Below are 18,747 nucleotides of genomic sequence, written 5' to 3'. Positions count from 1 at the left end.
AGGGCGAATGACAGTTGATAGTTTGAACAGGGCTCGGTGGAACCCATTCTACCCAATCTTGCCACCTTATGGTTACTTTTGGCAACTAGTAATATTATAAAAACATATATTATTTTATTATTCTATAGTCAAGACTAAGGCTAGTGTTAGGATTACTTGTGTAACCAATTAAGCCCAAAGTTAATGGATTAGGCTTAGGATAAGGTGTGGATCATCTCTCTTAATGGAGAGCACTCTGTGCTCCCCCAACAACATTACAACTACAAATTATATGGGGCTCACAAGTAAAAAGTAATAAAACATTTAAAAAAAAAACTCCATCACCCTAACCCTGTAGGGCCCCTTATAATTCGTGGTCAACAACCATGTCGGGGGAGACGATCCAGACTTCAAGATGACGATCGTAGATAAAAGGGGGGAATGCAATAGTGGCACACTTTTGAGTTCGACCATTGCAAGAATTAGCCCTGTTAACTACCAGCACAAGCACTAGCCTAGTATAATCCACAAAAGTCATTAGTGACCCCATGCAAGGCCAAAGAGTACACAGTTTGTCCAATGCGAAAAAGAAGAAGTTGGTAGTGATGCCACGCCAGGCCAAATAGCACACAACTGTCTAATCAAACTCAAAACATAGATGCCATCAAACCAATTGAGAGTGAACTTGAGACCACTAGACCTTAGAATACTCAAGATAAGATTTGGGTTGAACTAGGTGTAAAATAATCTAGAGGAAGATTGAATAGATTATTACAGTGGTTTAGGCAAATTCTTTGATTTGTTTTAAATTTAAAATTAACATAGAAAAAAAGATAAATTGAGCAAATTGCAAACAACTACAACCCATCAATAACATGAATGGTCTTGTTCAACTTAAAAAGTCTATGTGCACTCTTTTTTTGATCTGAAGAGAAATTTTCATTACTGATTTTCTTTCAAAAAGGTGGATAAAGAGTTATACCTTCTTCCCTAAATGATAAATGATACCTTTGCCTTGACATATCTATTTCTCTTCAACCCAGAAAAGAAAAACATATATTTCAAATTCCCCGTTCTGCGCTGATTGACTTAAAATGATGTATTCCATTAAAAGAAATTAAGAAAATTTGATATACTCCATTCCAAATAAGTCACACTTTTCCAAAGAATAAAATAGCAGGGAAACACAAGCACAAGAAAACAAGAATTATGACACAGATGCTTACGTTGAAAAGATAACTGCTTACATATAAAGTACCATACAATAAGAGTTGAGAGAACAAAACAAGGAGAGAAGATACAAGTCTCCCTTCCAGTCCCTTCTTATCTCAATTCCCAAATAAACAAGTATATCTACAATTTCATCACTCCTCCATTATTATATTTTAGAAACATCATCACCTCCATGTCACCAAAACATTGTCCAGACATACAATGGAAGAAACAAAACCAGACTGAGAAAAAGAGAATTTAAGCACTCCTGGATGAACCAAAAGCTTTGACTGCTCCAGCTCTTAAGACGTATTGGTAGTAAAGAGCTGCAATGGCAGCACCAATGAAAGGTCCAACCCAGAAGATCCAATGATCATCCCAAGCCTTATCTTTGTTGTAGATCACAGCGGATCCAAAACTTCTTGCTGGGTTAATACCGGTACCTGTAATTGGGATTGTTGCCAAGTGCACCATGAAAACTGCAAACCCAATTGGCAGTGGTGCCAATACCTGCAAACCCACAACAAAACTTCTCAGTTAGTGCAAATTAATGAAACCAAAGCTCATCAATCCTTTGAGAGATTCTGGGTAGTTGGAATTACCGGAACATGGGAGTCTCTGGCATTTCTTTTGGGGTCAGTAGCAGAGAAGACTGTGTAAACAAGAACAAAGGTGCCAATGATTTCAGCTGCCAAACCTGTTCCGTTGCTATAACCTGAGGCCACTTCGTTTGCTCCTCCTCCATACCTTACAAAGTAAGCTTTCTGGAAAGCCTTCACTAACCCTACACCACATATTGCCCCCAAGCACTGTGCCACCATGTACATCACAGCTCGGATAAGTGACACTTTACGCGCTAAGAATAGCCCAAATGTCACTGCAGGGTTGATGTGCCCTCCTGCGCATAGAAAAATATTTTAATACCTTGACCTGAAAGAACTAAAGATTGTTAGTTAGAATGAAACATCAAATAGAAACACTCACCGGAGACACCAGCAGTGCAGTAAACAAGGATGAAGATCATGCCACCGAAAGCCCAAGCGATGCCGAGGATACCAACACCACCACAGTCATCACCATTATTGTTTGGATCAGTTTGGCTTTTGTATCCAATCACTGTCAGAACAGTGATGTAAAGGAAGAGAAGAGTTGCAACGAACTCAGCTATGATAGCCCTGTAAAATGACCACTTGGTTAGTTCTTCAGCATCAATCAGTGGTGAAGGAGGTGGATCATGGTAGTCCTTTGCAGAGAACTCTCCTGGCGGACCAACTTCTTCGTCTTTTCCCATACTGAAATTGAAACTAGAACTGCTGTGGATGAGAAGGGATAGAAGAAGGCTCTCTGTGGTGTTTGTGTTTTGGTTGTGGATGAGAAAGAGAAGGCCTGTGGTGGTTTATATATTGGAAATTCGAAGACAAGACAGATAAGTGTTTAATTTTGCCGACCCAAACCCCACTAGTTTTTGATTTGGTTTAATTATTTCACTTTCAGTTCATCATACTCCTAACCCGCCCACCTCACCTCGTTGGCAGTTCTGCTATTTTATACTTCCTTTAATGGCTACAAAGCATAAAGCACTCAAACAATCTACTAACATACAAAACTGGGTGATATGAGAGGGAGAGAGAGACTCATTTTCCATGGAAATTCACCGACCAAGTAATAATTGACCAATGGCTGTGTGGTGGTGGCAGAAACTAGAAGATCCCAAGGTCCATGGCAAAATAGGGCTTTGACAAATGGGTTTTATAGTACATAATGAACCAATTTAATTATCAGGAATTGGGTTCATCATGAACTCCTCAAGTTTTACTCGCCTGTGTTATTTGGTAGATTCATGAGGCTATAGTAAGGTATCAACTTGGTATCCAAATCGAAATCTAGATCCTCTTCGCCCGGGCAAGGCCATTCGGCTATTCTCCCACCTCTTTGAATAGGTTATACATGACAGGCCGGCAAGTCATCCAGAGGGCAAGGGAATGGCCGAATGGGCAAATGCCTTGCCAGGACAGAAAGGATCTAGACTCTGGAAACTGTAGGTCAAAGTAGAAACTGTTTCTATAAATCAGTACCGTTTGGAACTGTTTCAAATACGGTGTGATATGGTTATTAAAGTTAAGGTTTTTTTTTTTTTTTTTTTTTTTTTTTTTACCATAACAATTTTGGATGCAGTTGACAATATATGCCTTCTACACTATTAATACGGCGTTCGTATCCTTATAAGGTTTTATACCATTAATATGTCAAAACTATATCGTACGATTCATTATCAAATATATACTATTTTCTTAAATGTTGATATAAAGTAGTAGAATATTGATGCGTCCAAAATTTGCCCAGTCTTGAGATGCTTGAGGAATGACCTGTAAAATAGTGTTAGATGTAACCCGACTGTGGGGTCAGGAGGCCACCTCTGAAATCTAAGTCAGTTAAAGAACTGATCACAAAGCTCTAAGGAGTTGTAGAACAGAAATTGAATATGAGAGTAATGGAAACGATTTAGATTTGGTGCGACCCTTTAGTTTATATAGGATTTACCTCTTGTTTTCAGTCGTTGGATTCGTTTTGATCCTTCTTGGTGGCTATTCGATTGTTGGGTTTTTCTCCTTTTCTCGAGGTGGAAGCAGTTTCCATGTTTAACATGATTGCCCACTCCTAAAAGTAGTAGTAATTGTTTATTACTCAATCACGTATCCCAAATTCTTCGGAATTACGACCATATGTTTAACTATAAGTCAGTCATCTTCACGCAACCGGTCCCGGCCATTCCATGGCCGTTGCCAACTGGGATCTATGATCTGACTGTGGTTGAGCCGTATTCAACCGGGGTCGAAGATTGAACCGAAGGTAGACCCGGTTCGATAACAATTTTCCCAACCGTGGTTCAATTCAACCAGGTTTTGTGATATTTTATCCACAACAAGTATATATTCACTTTTGAATAATCATTTTCTATTAAGTACTGTATTACTAAAGTATACCATTTCACATCCTTAGACTATTAACAATGGCTACTCTGTAGATAAGAGTTTTTTTTTTCTTTCTTCCTTTTATTGAATTAAACTATGAAATTTAACAACTTGCCAATGGATAAAAGAAACTTTAGTGAGAATAATTGATGTTCAATTTATGCATATCTTTTATGAGATTCAAGTAATTGATTTATATTTCGATTATGAGTTCGTGAATAGATTCGGGAAAAATATTTCAAAATCTAAGAGCTTTGCATCTAATTACGTCTCCATTATCATTCCATCTTGTCCATACACATAGATGGAATGACTCTTGCGGTCCGAACCTTGTGTACTCATGCATATGTGTTTGTATTTTTTTAGCTATCCGAATGAAGTACCGTTTACCAAAAAAAAAAAAAAAGATGGAATGAATCTTGAAATTCACCCACTCTATATTATATCTTCAGTATCCAACCAAGCAAATCTATTTTAACCTGAAAGGAGAACAAAAAATGCCAAGAACAAGCTCACATAAGAACTCAAACAAAGTCATTATATGGACCAAGCAAAGGCTCTGGCAGCCATTCATTGGCTCAAAAGATCCCAAATTACTGGCCTAAAAGTTAAATTATGCATCTAATTACGTCTCCATTATAATTAGAAATTAAAAATAATTATAACTACTCTGGGCTTTGCTTTGTTGTTTTTTGTTTCACAGATGGTCAAATACATTACTAAAATCTCTGTCACATTCAAATAATGTCATCCAAGATTCTTAACTACCCTTTATTATTATTATCATTACCTCAATGATATGTTATATTTTAACCCATGCCAGTATAGAAAAAAAAATCTATAATGAAACATGTATTTGTTTATGAAAAAAAGAAAAGAAAAGAAACCGGAAGAATATTTAATATGTCATGAGGATAAATGATACATCTACTTCAACCACTAGAAAGAGAGAAGACGGTTTCACTTCAATGCTGCGAATTTAGTGTTGTTTAAGGTCGAGATCGAAATCTCGACCATCCATTTCACTTTTTACCCACTTGCGAAACAGACAGTCGAAATTTCGATCTCAACCGTAAGTAACAGGTGCTACACATTTAATGCACAACATTTAAGTTCAACACAAGAGAAGATTACTTAATTCAGTCACATGTAAAGTTTCGTTACAATTTCAACCAAAATTCTCGAAGTATCCTTTTAGTTTTGATGATACCCTTTACCATAGATAAAGGGAAACTTGAATCATAGTCATCACTACACAATATATTCATCAAATTAAAGTGGCCAACTTTAGAACTTGAAAGGAAGTAATATTAGCTCACTATCAATGTAGAAATTAAGCATCTTGTCTTAAACCATGAGCAAGATTCCGATATGGAATAAATTGTGACATAAACTTAATTGATAAGTATATATGGATCAATTATACAATTTATTTCCAGCCACTATAAGTTGGACCAATCATGTAAGTAGAAAAAGCATAAAAACCACTCAATGACACGTTGAACATTGTTAACCAATAAATAAGACAAGTTGTATTATATTGAATGTAAATAATAGAATAATGATAAGAGCTACTAGCCAAAAAAAATAAATCTATGGCTATTATGTCATGGACGGTTCAGCATTGCAACATCATTATCATCATCTATTATCTATCATAAGGTTCCATTTATCCAGTATTTATATAATGCTAGTGATTAAGCCAATAAGGGAGGAACCAATCATACACATTGGAAGAGGAATATTATATGATAAATTGTTTCTAATGTCTTGGAGATTAGTTGCTCCAAGTGATGAATAGCTTTTTGTTTTTCTTTATGTATGATATGATTAAAGAAAAACTGATCTGCATATTGAACCGAAACAGCAATGAAATTGGCTAATATAGTGATCGGATAAGGATACGTGACATTAGATTTGGTGATTAAGTAATGAAACCTGAAACCATATAGATTGAACAAGGAAAAAAAATATGGAAAGATTACTATTACTCTTAGAGCTATGAACAAAATTACTACTTGAACCCCTTCACCTTTGAAAATTAATAATTAGAACTCTCTAGTTTGCATATAAGCACTACTAACTCCTAGGGTTAACAAACTTAAAAATTGTTAATGAAATACTACTCAGCGAGATTTTGCTCAAAATTTGTTTGATTTTGACCCCTATTTTAGGAGTATTTTTTGTCATTTTGAGTCCAAATTTTGTGCTTATCCTAATTTGATGCCAATATTTGATAAATTTAAATTATTTCCTATAAATTCTCCTTCCTAACTACATTTAATATTTTACTTTCTGAAGCATAAATCATTCGGACATAAGTGGAATGATTACCCGTTCACTTTGAAGATTCTATTACAAAATCCCTTCAAAATTTAAATTGTTTCCATAGATTATTTCATGTATATACTATTCCATATATAACCACATTTGGCACGTTGACTTTTGAGTCCTAAATCACTAGAATATTATTGGTAAGATTGCTCATTAATCTTGAAGATTTTGCTTAAAAATGTATTCCTAATTTGAATTATTTTCATAAATTATTCTATGTAGATTTTCCTCCTTAATCACATTTAGCACATTATATTTTGAGTCTTGAATCATTGGGACAAAATTGGTAAGATTGTCCATTGATCTTACAGATTTTGCTATAGAATTGCAAGAGAAATCATCTAAAATTGCAAGAAAATCGCTTAAAAATCGAAAAATATCAATATTTTACCTAATATATCGCGATATACCATGAGAAATAGCGAGAGCTATCTAGCATTATTGAGTTTCTGTGACTTTCGGTTCGCCAGCCATCGAAACGCCTGAAATTTCTGCGAGGTTTCACCGAATTTTGGTGAAATGGTGTACCTTGATTATGTATGAGTAGTGAATTTTTACTACTTCATCCTTAACCTAGTGTATGATTACACCCACAGGAGAAGTGAGCATATCCCACTTTTTTTTGGTAGAAAAAAGGGGATGCAGTGCCATGTTTGTTGTTCCTAATTAATTTTAATAAAAATCAACTTATATCAAGGGAAAATAAGAAACAATGCATGAGAACAACAAATTCCAACTCCCCTCCCAACCTACAAATCGTTCTAACAATTTAAAGTCTCACTGAAATACTCTCGTGCATGAAACATTCACTATTGAACAAGATTGTATGTAGCGGCCACACCCTCAAAAATATTGCCTCACAAAAGCTTTACTTGGACAAAGCTTGATGAAGGAAGCAATGCAATAAAAAAGATTCTTGAACAAGATTATGGATATAATGGTGGAAACAAAACATATTTGACAAAACAAGATCAAAATATTTTCTCTTAATTCACAATATTGGTTGCAATCTTTTACATTCCTTTTGGTAGAAGAAATACGAAACAAGGATGGAGTTGGTTAATCTGAATGAGGATCGAAGTATACTCCAATGGAGTTGATACGAAATTGGTCTGAAGTTCCATGAAAACCTTGAAATATAAAACGAGTCCCCAGCTGAATGCAGAATTGTATTCCATTCTCTTGCCCAATAGGGCCAATCTTCCTCTGGTTGGTTTCAAATGTCAAGCAGTTGATTTGTGGAATAAAACCTCCGATTTGGAGATCATGAACTTCAATGTAATAACCATTAATCCCAGTGAGGAACTCAGCGGGATAATCTATTTCAACCTGCAAAATTAACCAAAGAATACTTGTCTTTCACATATATGTATATATTCAGGAATCAGAAGAACTGGGAAGCTTTTATGTGTTAATGTGTTGGCTCACAGTTTTGAAAAATGGTCCATCTCCGCCGTGTCTATCAGATAGTCGTGCTTTCTCAGATTCCAGAATGCTTAGAGTCTGTATTGAACTTATGCATGCATCGTCATGGGATATGAAGATGCTCTTTAGCATGCGTTGCCCCTTGTCATCCCAATGTATGCCATAATTACTGCTACTTGCACCGTAAGGACCAAGCTTGATTATCCTCTCATCTTCCACTTTTGGATTCATAGAGATGATGCAAGGAAAAGAGATCAATCAAAAGACTTGTTATTGCAGTTTCAGATTCTAATGGAACTTCCAAGCCAGAAAACGCTGTTTTATCAGTTTCCTAAGCTCAGATGAGAGGCTTCAGCCTTCGATTCTCTGGGAAAAGAAATATGGGTTACAGAAGATATCTCGCAACTGCCTCACTTGCAGAGTCTAGTGAAGGATGCTTTGAAGCTTTCCCATATATATATATATATACACATAACCATAGAAGATTGGAACAGTTTTCCATCTCCATGGAAGATCGGAAAAGTTTTCTTTTATCTTGGATAAAGATAATTAATTTCATTTCCCGAAGAACATTGAATGACTCAAGTCACTATTGAAAATTGATGAGAAAGAAGTAAAATAGAGGAGACCATTGGTCAACCATCAATCAAATAATTTGACCGTCATTAGAATTTAGTTGCAGGGTTACTTAGAGAAGTAGAAGATAGGTTACCACGGGAAGAAAAAAAAGAAAAAAAAAAAGAAAGAAGCAAAGCTAGAAGCTGACGGTCAGGTTCAATTTCCTAAGCTCTGAATCATAACTGAAGAAAAAAATTCCTCCAGAAGTTAATCTCAAGTGACACTTCCAAACGTTATTAAGACAATTTGGAATGCGTATCTTGAGTTTCCAAAGCTTTTTGGAAACTGAAATAAAATTTTGGAACGTGTAACTCATTATTGCATTTTTCCAGTTGAGACAGTTTGACTAGAATCCAATTCTTTTCGTATCAATTTTACTTATACACATTAAGAAACATTACTCTAATGGGTTGTATGGAAATGATTCTCGCGCACTAAGTGTCACTCGGATTTAAGGTGGCCTTGCTTGATTTTATTAGAACATTAAGATTTGAGACAGTTGGTAATATGAACCAGAAAATTGATGGTGGGTTGCACTTTTTTTTTTGAGATCATCATCAACTAGTCACAACAATAAGGGGCAGCGGCCTGCGGTGGGAAAAGATGTGGTAGGGGCAGATGTTCAAATCCATGATCTTTTTGGACTTATTACCTTGACATAGGAGATTGCCACCACTTGCTAGAAACAAGTCTTTGTGAGTTGCATATAGAGCTACAAAAATTTAGACCAAACACAACACTCATGTCAAAATTAAAAGATAAAATGCTAATCCTGCCTTAGGGCTGGGATGACCTTAATAAGAAAAGGGTGGGAGAAGAATGATACGAGTGGGATGGGTATGATGAGAAAAGATAATTAAAAACAATAAAGTACAAGATAAGGTTAGAGCAAATCATTCTTTTTTTATGGTTTGCCAACCCCGGTTTTCAAGGCTTTGCCCTGACTAATCTGGTGTTCGACCCGGGTCGGTGGGTGAATCTCCGAACGAGGATTTCTTGCATCCACAAGGTTTCGATACCAGAACCTTGCTTAAGCGGACCAAACTGATTACCAATTGGACCAACCCCGTTGGTAGAACAAGTCATTCTAATTAGTTCAAGCATAAACCCTCATATTTGTTTTGGTAGAAAGATTCACTTCCTATGGCTTAATGCAAATTAAGAATCTTAACCTCTAAAATAAAGTAACTTTTTTTTTTAATTTACTGTCTTCATTTTCACCTAAATGGGAAGATTTGCGACCCTTCAAGAGGGTTGACAACTAGGATTTAATCTCAGCTAAGGGATTCCAAAGCCATCAACCTCGGCATTACCCATCTATGGATGAACACGGTATAAAAACTACACAAAATTATCGTTTAGATGATCCAATAAACAATAGTCTAATACTTCAAGTTGTAAAAGAACTTAATGAATTAAGGGCCTGTTTGGTTACATGAATTCAAATATTTGAAATCTTTAGATTCACAAATGGGAGATTTATATCTGTTTGGTTGTGTGAATCCCGGGATTCATAAAATCTAGGGATTCGCCTTTTTACACTAAAAAGGTGAATCTGTAAATTTATGGGTATGAGGTGAAATCCAGATATTTCAACCCCACCATAAAAGTAGTAAACATTTGAACCATGACTCCATAGATGTTTTTTCAAGGTGAATCTACAGAGTTCATTCCAAAGATTCAGGCTAACACAAACAGTTAATTTTATGAACCATGACTCCATAAATTTGAAATCTTCAGACTAAAGTAACCAAACAGGCCCTAAAGGACTTATTAGAAATTTAGAACTATAATGTCGACTAATTTCAATGAACTCAAATCCTAACCCAAATATTCGAATCATATATACCTTCATCAAAGCTAGGGTATAATACCATGATGAGAGCAAAACAAAACCCTAAATATAAAATACATTAATCATCAAAACAATAGACTAACAATTTAACTATGAATATCAAAGAGGAGTAGAAATAGGTTCCAAAGCAAAAGAGAGTCTGGAAACGTGAGCCATCGATCATTGCTAGTTGGATAAAATCTATCAATGCTCAATGATAATGTTCTTTTCAACAATTTTGCCTCCGCCTCTTTTCAACCTGCAATAAATTGGTAAGGAATTTAAGAGAAAATTAATGAAGGCAGAAATGCAATAAAAGATTAATTGCAATCTTTTACCTCTTTACAGTTGGAGTCTGTAATTTGGTTTCGTCTGAAGGGTCGATAGGCTTAAAGTGTACTCCAATTGACATGAGACGAGTTGAGTCTGAAGTTCCATGAAATCCTCCAAAAAAGTTCTGGTTAGTCCCCATCTCAATGTAGAAGCGTGTTCCTTCCTCTTGCCCAATTGGCCCAGTCTTCCTCTTGTTGGTTTCGAATGTCAATGACTTGATTTGGTAAATATAAGAGTTTTTTTCCCAATCATAATCTTGTATGTAAAAACCATTAATCCCAGTAAGGAACTCAGAGGGATAATCTATTTCAATCTGAAAAAAGAAGAAAAAAAAATTTAACACACAGAGATTAACAAACAAGTCTTTCCATATCGTGTATCTTTGATGTATTTTAATGTAAATGTTTGGCTCACATTTTTGAAACATCGTCCATCTGCACCGTGCTTGTCTGATAATTGTGTTTTTCCATTCAAAATGCTTACAGTTTGCAGAGATTTTATGCATGTATCGTCATGAGATATAAAGATACGGCATAGCAAGCTTTGACCCTTGTCGTCCCAGGGTTTGCCATAATGACGCCGAGCCCCCTCATGTAAAAGAGCTGGGTAAGGACCAAACTTGATCATCATCTCACTTCCCATTTGTGTATTAACTGATGTAGAACTCATATTAACAGCTAGAAGAAGCCTCTGAAGCAAACATTATTAAAATAAATAAATTCTACGGTGCAAGAAAAAGAGATGAATGAACTGAACCACAAAACTTAACAGATTCTATGGAAGTGGAAGATTTTTAACCTTTTTTCTGGAAAAGAAAATGTGGGCTACAGCACAAATCTGCCGGCCGTCACCTGTGTCTCACTTGCAGGGTTTAGTTTCCTAGATGAAGGATATTTAAAGGGCCTCCTCATGTTAAGGATAAGAATTATCCAGAAAATCTACATTTGAATTTGCATTTTTAAAATTCATATTGTCACAGCAACAATCCACCTTTGACATCATCTCTATATTGAGTTTTAGGGTTTGTTGTAAATTTAAATTCAAACAAATCGACCAAGATCTGGACTCTTGTATTATTTAGAATTCATATCATAATAGAATTGTAACAAAAAGATATTATAAATAAAAAAACTCTTCTATCCAAATCAATTAATGGGAAAATTTTCCAAACATGACTAATATTCACATACCCCTTATGTATATATACCCTTTTTCTTTTCTTTTTTAGTACAAAAACACCAAATTGCTCTAAAAAATTACCAAAATAATTAAAACCCTAAATAATCTTCAATTAATTTTATTGTTGAATTTTAGAGTTGGTTGTAAATTCAAATTCAAATTCAAAACAAATCGACTTAGATCTGGATTTTTGATTATTTAGAATTTATACTATAATAGAATTATAACAAAAAGGTATCTGGGGGTGGGGGATCAACTGGAGTTTGGAGGAGATATCAAAGTAGAGGGTTTCCAAATTGTGTCCAAAGAAACTCAGTTGAGGTATAAGAATGAATAGGGTTCCATATGTTGTTAAGAGAGCTATATTAATGTAGTTTCGCAAGTTGCAACCATGCATTCCTAGAACTAGTTTTGCTTTAATTTGTCCCTTAACATCTAGATGAATTAGTAAATTGTTTCAGTTGAGGATACATGATTAGTTATATACTCCTGATACAGAGTATCATATCTTGTATACTATATCTTATAAATACATACTGTAATTGTACTTTTCATATATGAAATACTAAAGTCTCTACATGGTATCAGAGCAGCAACAACGTTGATACTCACAAGCGGTGATGGCATCGCAGAGGAAGAAGAGAAAACACGCGCAACAGAGGGAAGCGAATCAGACGTCATGATCTTGCGCAACAGAGGGAAGCTAAAACTATATGAATCAAGCGAATCAAGCGGAAGCAAGAAAGTTCAAAACCCTCGTTCCAGATAAGAACACATGCAAGAAGAAAACAAGAATGAGAAAAATCAGGTAAAATAATACCAAAATACTAAAATGCCCCAAATGGACCGAACCGACTCAATGATACCATGTAGAGACTTTAGTTTTCAACAGCGATGATTTTTTAGCCATTACATTCGATGAAAATCTAGTTCTTCGTCTCCTTAATGCTTGCTATGGATTTGGTTGCAGTTAGAGTCGATATATGGTTCTAATGAAACCTAGAAGGCTTGGACGCCGGAGAGCACCACTCGTCATCCGTCTCTGTTCCAGTAAGTGATTACTTCCTCAAATAAATTGATTTCACTGTAAAAAAATTTCTCTCTCCTTTGCTTATGATCAAATCCCCATTTTATTTGGTAGTTCATAGCAGCAAATGCTACTTAGTTTCATCATCGTTAGCAACTCCTTCTCTCTGAAGTAAGGTAAGAAACCAAAACGATTTGGTTTCATTTGTAGTGGCTTAACTGGGTACTGCAAGGAGATTTTTCTAAGTGCTCTGCTCGTTGCAGCAGGTTTTGTGGTCTGTTCGGAGTCGTTGCCAATTTCAGACAGAAAACCTCAGCGGCAGGTTTGTGTTTATACTACCTTTCTTTTTAATCATTTTTTAATACTTATGATTTTGGTGTTTTTTTTATTAATACTTGTTGAAGTTCAGTAGAGTTAGCTTCCCACCTGAGAGTAGACAAGAAAACTGTGAATATGGAAAACGATAAACTTGATTAGAACTTGAATAACTACGAATATGATGCAGTTGAAAGTTGAAACTAACATATATTAAAGGTTCTAATTTGGTACATATATGATTATGTCAAGCCAAGATGATGATTGATTAGTAGATACATGAATAGAAAATGAAAAACAACTAGGTAGCTAATGATCTTGAATTGAGCTCTGAGATGGGGTCTCCTTTGTCTCTTCTGATCTGCTGCTTCATGTATAATATTCCCAAGCATTGGTTCATTATTCTAGGTGAGAGTTAAAAAGACTTGAATTTGGGAATTATTAGTGATGGAATGAAGTGGATGGGTGAAGAAGCGGTAACTGGTCTCCTGTATAGGCCTAAAAGATGAGAATCAAGGTGGTACATGAATTTAACTTCTTTTATTTTGTTTAATTCAGTTCATACGATGGTCCAATGTAAGCCAAGGGCAGTATGCCTATTAGTGTGTATTAGGATCCTTCATGCTTATACATATAGCTGGAGTTATGTTCTGTTTTGTGTTAGTTTTAATTCCCTAAATGTTACATTTTGAATCCTAGGTTGTTAAGAGTTAAACTACTGGAGTTTTGCTTGTAATTTGGCTTTCAAAGCCTTTATTTAAACCTCCATCAAGGGATAATAAATGACAGACTTGAAATATTAAAGAATTATTGATGTTTGCCAGAGCTGCTACTGTTGATGCCTTCTTCTCTATTATGGGACTGGTGTGGTGTGTAATGTCCAGACATACTTGGTTAATAATATTTTTTAGTTTGTATTAGGACCCTTCATGCTTCATGCATGTAGCTAGAGTTATGTTCTGTTTTGAGTTGGTTTTAACTCCCTGAATGTTAGCTTCTTTGTCCTAGGCAAGAGTTAAAAATTTCTATTATTGGACTCTTGTAAGTTGTAATTGGCTCTCAAGGGCCCTATTCAACCCCTATCATGGTCGGGTAAAAGACAGACGAATATTAGAATTATTGTCGTTTGTCAGAGCTGTTGCTGCTGTTGTTGATGCCGCCTTCTCCATTGTGGGACTGGTTTTGTGTAATATCCAAACTGACTTGGTGAACAAATATCCAAGTAACACTCCTTGGTGAGTCATATCCAAGCTGCTGAAGTTGGGTCAGGGTTGAGTAACTTGACCACGTAGACAGTCCTCACTCCATCCTTATCTCTCCCCTCTTCCTTTTCCCCTTCTAGTTTATTGTTTACAACTACCCATTTGAACCTTAGTTTATTAGCCTTGTTAGCCATTAGATTTTTCCCCAAACCTAGCTACCAGTCACCCTCACAGTAGACCAATACGAACCCCATACTAGTCCTAGTCTTTTTTAAAGTCCTAAACTCTAAGCTCCAACTGCCTAAAACCTGCAAGTATGGTGTTGTCCCATTATGTCCATCAAAATTTAATAAGCTTTTAAGGGAATCACCCTCCCTACTGTACCTACCATTGATCCAAAACCTAGCCCCCGAAGGACCTTAGAACCCCCATTTACTTTTACCCTCACTCTTCTCAACTGCCTCAAAAGTTGGAGATCCTTGACCACCCATTAGAAATGATCCCAACTTGGATCAACTCCCCTCCCCAGTTCACTCGTCTGTAGTTACAATCCTTTATGAGACTGAAACAACTTCAATGTTAGGAATGAGTTTTCTGATCTATGTATACCTATTGCTTGTGTCAGACTCATGCTTGGATACAGTTAAGAGTCCAGAAATCTTAGAACATGATAAGTACCCAGATAAGGCAACTTATCAAAGATGGAATAATCCAAGAAGATGATAAAAATTGTAATATAAAAGTATAACGGGAAACAAAATATACTACTAATAGTAGGTGAATCCTACGGCTACCCAAGAGCAATAGCTCTCACCCAAACTTCTCCAATAACTCTTTCAAAAAACTCTCCTTTCTGTTCTTCCTTTCCCCTATTTATAGTAATTACATTCTTACCAAATTAATTAACCAAATCATCCTAATTCGAATAGGACTCTTCAGAAGTAACCTGAATGTAATATAACTCTAACCTGAATGTATTATGACTCTCATGTAATATAACTCTAATCCTAAAAATAACCTGAATGCAATAGGACTCTTCAATTCTACCATTGCTTTCCCTATCGAGTGTAGACTTGTGATACCAGGGGCTTATCAATACTCCCCTCCAAAAGTTTCACCTTGTCCTCAAGGTGAAAATCTGGAAAGTGGGACTGCATTTCATCATAAGATTCCCAAGTATTTTCACAAGGCAACAGTCCTTTCCATTGAATCAAAACCTCCAGCATCCCTTGAGTAGAGAAACGAATGTTGAGCAAGGCTTCGGGTGTGAGCTGCAATTCGCCGTTTCCCTGCAAACAAGTTGGAAGCGGCTGCGGAGTTATATGCTGCCCAAGTGCCTGCTTCAACTGTGAAACGTGAAACACCGGGTGGATCCTTGAATCCTCTGGTAAACGTAGATGATAGGCGACTGGTCCCACTTGCTCAATGATCTGGTACGGCCCATAGTAGCGATGGCTAAGTTTTTCGTTGGGCCGTTTGGCGAGTTTCTAGAAGCGATAAGGTTGTAGCTTAAGAAAAACTTCATCCCCCACTTGATAATGCACCTCTCTTCGCTTTGAATCCACTGAAGCACACATCCGGTCTTGGGCCACCCGCAGATTTGTTTTGAGGTCCTCCAACACTCGATTGCTCTCTCGAAGGAACACATCAACCTCATCCACTTTATACCGACCATCAACGCAAAAGAGAGGGGGGTTCTCGCCCATACACAACCTGAAAGGGAGTCATTTTAGTGGCTGAATGAAACGTCGTATTGTACCAATATTCGGCCCACGGCAACCAATTAATCCAGTCCTTCGGTTGGCTAGCGCAAAAGCATCGTAGGTAAATCTCAAGGCTGTGATTTACCACCTCCGTTTGACCATCCATTTGAGGATGGTAGGCACTGCTGAACTTGAGGTTTGTGCTTACTAATTTGAAAAGCTCCACCCAAAAATTACTAAGGAAGACGCGATCTTGGTCAGAGACAATGATTCTAGGGAACCCATGCAAGCGGATAACCTCCTTGTTGAACGAGGTAGCCACATCCTTGGCGGAATAAGGGTGTGAAAGAGCAATGAAGTGAGTGTACTTGGATAGCCAGTCAACTACAACAAGCATGGTATCTCCACCCTTAGTCCTGGGTAACCCACCAATAAAATCCATGCTAATGTCCAGCGGGTTTCATGGCTTGATATTTACTACGATGACAAGCATCACAACTAGCCACAAATTCGCGGACAGCAGCCTTCATTCCTACCCAGTATACCACAGCTGCTAATCGCCTGTAAGTCCTCAAAAACCCTGAATGCCCACCGAATGGGGTAGAATGATACTCTGAAAGTAATTTGGGGATTAATGGTGAACCGTCGGGGATGACTAACCGGTTCTTATAGAGTAAGGTGCCCTGTTGAAGCTGGTAGTTGGGGTAGTCCTGGGATCCCTTCACCAAGGCCTGAATAATCTTCTGGTAACGGTCCGAGGCGTGTACCGTTGCATCTAAACCCTCACTTTCCTGCCAAGTTGCTATTGTCAGAGAGTAAAGTTGCTTATCATCCTTTGACCGTTGCGAGAGAGCATCGGCGCCTTTGTTTTCGATGCCCGAACGATACAATATCTCAAAATCAAATCCCAAAAGTTTCAAGACCCACTTCTGTTAATCAGTAGCCACAATACGCTGCTCCAACAAATATTTCAGACTTTTCTGATCAGTTCGTACCTTGAAATGTCACCCCATCAAATAGTGATGCCATTTCTGGATAGCAAGCGCTATTGCCATTAGTTCTTTCTCATAGACAGACTTGGTTTGTGTGCGAGGAGATAACACTTGGCTCCAGTAGGCAATGGGATGGCCATCTTGCATTAAAACCACACCCAGCCCAAAACCTGAAGCATCAGTCTCCACCAAAAACTCCTTTGTGAAATCTGGCATAACTAAAATTGGAACGGTCGTCATGGCTGTCTTGAGGGCATCAAATGCCGTTGTTGCCTCGTTACCCCACTGAAATGCATCTTTCTTCAATAAGTTCATGAGCGGAGCGGCAATCTTACCATAATCTTGGACAAATCTGCGGTAATACCCGGTTAATCCTAAAAATCCTCGCAAGGCTTTAAGATTGGCGTGTTGGGGCCACTCCACCATGCACTTGATCTTCCGCGGATCCGCCGCAACTCCGTCTTTAGATATGATATGCCCTAAATACTCTAGTGTAGCAACCCCAAACATGCATTTTTTTCGGTTGACGACGAGGTGGTGCTATGCGAGGAGTCTAAAGGTGGTTCGCAAATGACCCACATGTTCCTCCATAGTCTTGCTATACACCAAACTATCGTCAAAGAACACCAAAATAAATTTTCACAAGTGGTCTTGAAATACCTCGTTCATGAGTGATTGAAATGTCGCCGGAGCATTCGACAGCCCAAATGGCATCACCAAGAACTCATAATGCCCATTATGTGTACGAAAAACTATCTTTTCCTCATCACCTTCCGCCATTCGGATTTGGTGGTATCCTGCCCTTCGATCAAGCTTGGTGAACACTGTGGCTCCGCCTAACTCATCCAATAGTTTGTCAATTGCGGGAATGGGGAACTTGTCAGGAACTGTGAGTTCATTCAGGGCATGATAATCCACGCAGAACCGCCATCCGCCATCCTTCTTTCGAACCAACAATACTAGACTGGAGTAAGGACTCACACTAGGCTGTACCAATCCCGCTGTTAACATTTCTTGTACCAGCCTTTCAACCTCGTTCTTTTGAGAGTGTGGGTAACAATAGGGTCGAATATTAGGTGGGGTAATACTCTCAGCTAACTGTATCCGGTGGTCTTTGCTTCCTTCTTGGCGGCAGTTCAGTTGGTTCAGCAAATAGTTGAGCAAATTTGGTTAATAGATTTGATACTGCTGGACTCTCGTGTATCTCTATATCGTCTCCGTCGGGTGTAAGGAGCATCGCACCGGAAACATATTCCTTTGTCCATTTTCTCCTTAATTTTGTCTTGAGACAACCATCGTGAGTGGCTGGAATTCCCGATTGCAGAAGACGCTGCAGGTTGTGTTTGGGAGGAGGAAGACGACGGCCCGATTCTTTGGTTTGGTCGAACGGTGTGTGATTTCCTTGGTTCATTCCGGTTCCGGTTCCTTTATTAAAAGTGCTGGTTGGGCCCAAATTAATAAATCGTTGGGTTGGGGTTTGGTTTGGCTGAATGGGCTGGGCCCATGGTGCTTTCTTACTTAATTTTCCAGCCCAATTTTTGGCCTCCACCGCCTGGGCAAGGTCCATTATTTGGCCCAATGTTGAGGGTCCAAACAACCGAATTCAGCCCGCCCTTCATCCT

The 18,747-nt window shown here is 37.6% G+C and overlaps 2 protein-coding genes across 2 annotated transcripts; both read right to left on the bottom strand.

Annotated features, from left to right (window-relative positions):
- Positions 1-1,174: 1,174 nt before the first annotated feature.
- On the bottom strand, positions 1,175-2,577 carry LOC149016616 (aquaporin PIP2-1-like). The gene is made up of 3 exons (XM_089154716.1): positions 2,176-2,577; positions 1,794-2,089; positions 1,175-1,701 (listed from the first exon to the last, which is right to left on the bottom strand). Exons 1-3 carry the CDS (start codon positions 2,480-2,482, stop codon positions 1,450-1,452), a joined length of 855 nt encoding a protein of 284 aa, XP_089010842.1. The 5' UTR covers positions 2,483-2,577; the 3' UTR covers positions 1,175-1,449.
- A 4,979-nt stretch (positions 2,578-7,556) lies between these two features.
- Positions 7,557-8,153, bottom strand: LOC149016615 (inactive protein RESTRICTED TEV MOVEMENT 1-like). The gene is made up of 2 exons (XM_089156787.1): positions 7,926-8,153; positions 7,557-7,826 (listed from the first exon to the last, which is right to left on the bottom strand). Exons 1-2 carry the CDS (start codon positions 8,151-8,153, stop codon positions 7,557-7,559), a joined length of 498 nt encoding a protein of 165 aa, XP_089012913.1.
- Between the last annotated feature and the right edge of the window lie 10,594 nt (positions 8,154-18,747).

The sequence above is a fragment of the Hakea prostrata genome, chromosome 5 (assembly GCF_041222555.1).
Source record: "Hakea prostrata isolate BN-2017 chromosome 5, UWA_Hpros_2, whole genome shotgun sequence".
NCBI classification, from domain to species: domain Eukaryota; kingdom Viridiplantae; phylum Streptophyta; class Magnoliopsida; order Proteales; family Proteaceae; genus Hakea; species Hakea prostrata.
Note: the sequence above shows the minus strand (reverse complement) of the source record. Positions and strands in the feature narration are given on the sequence as shown.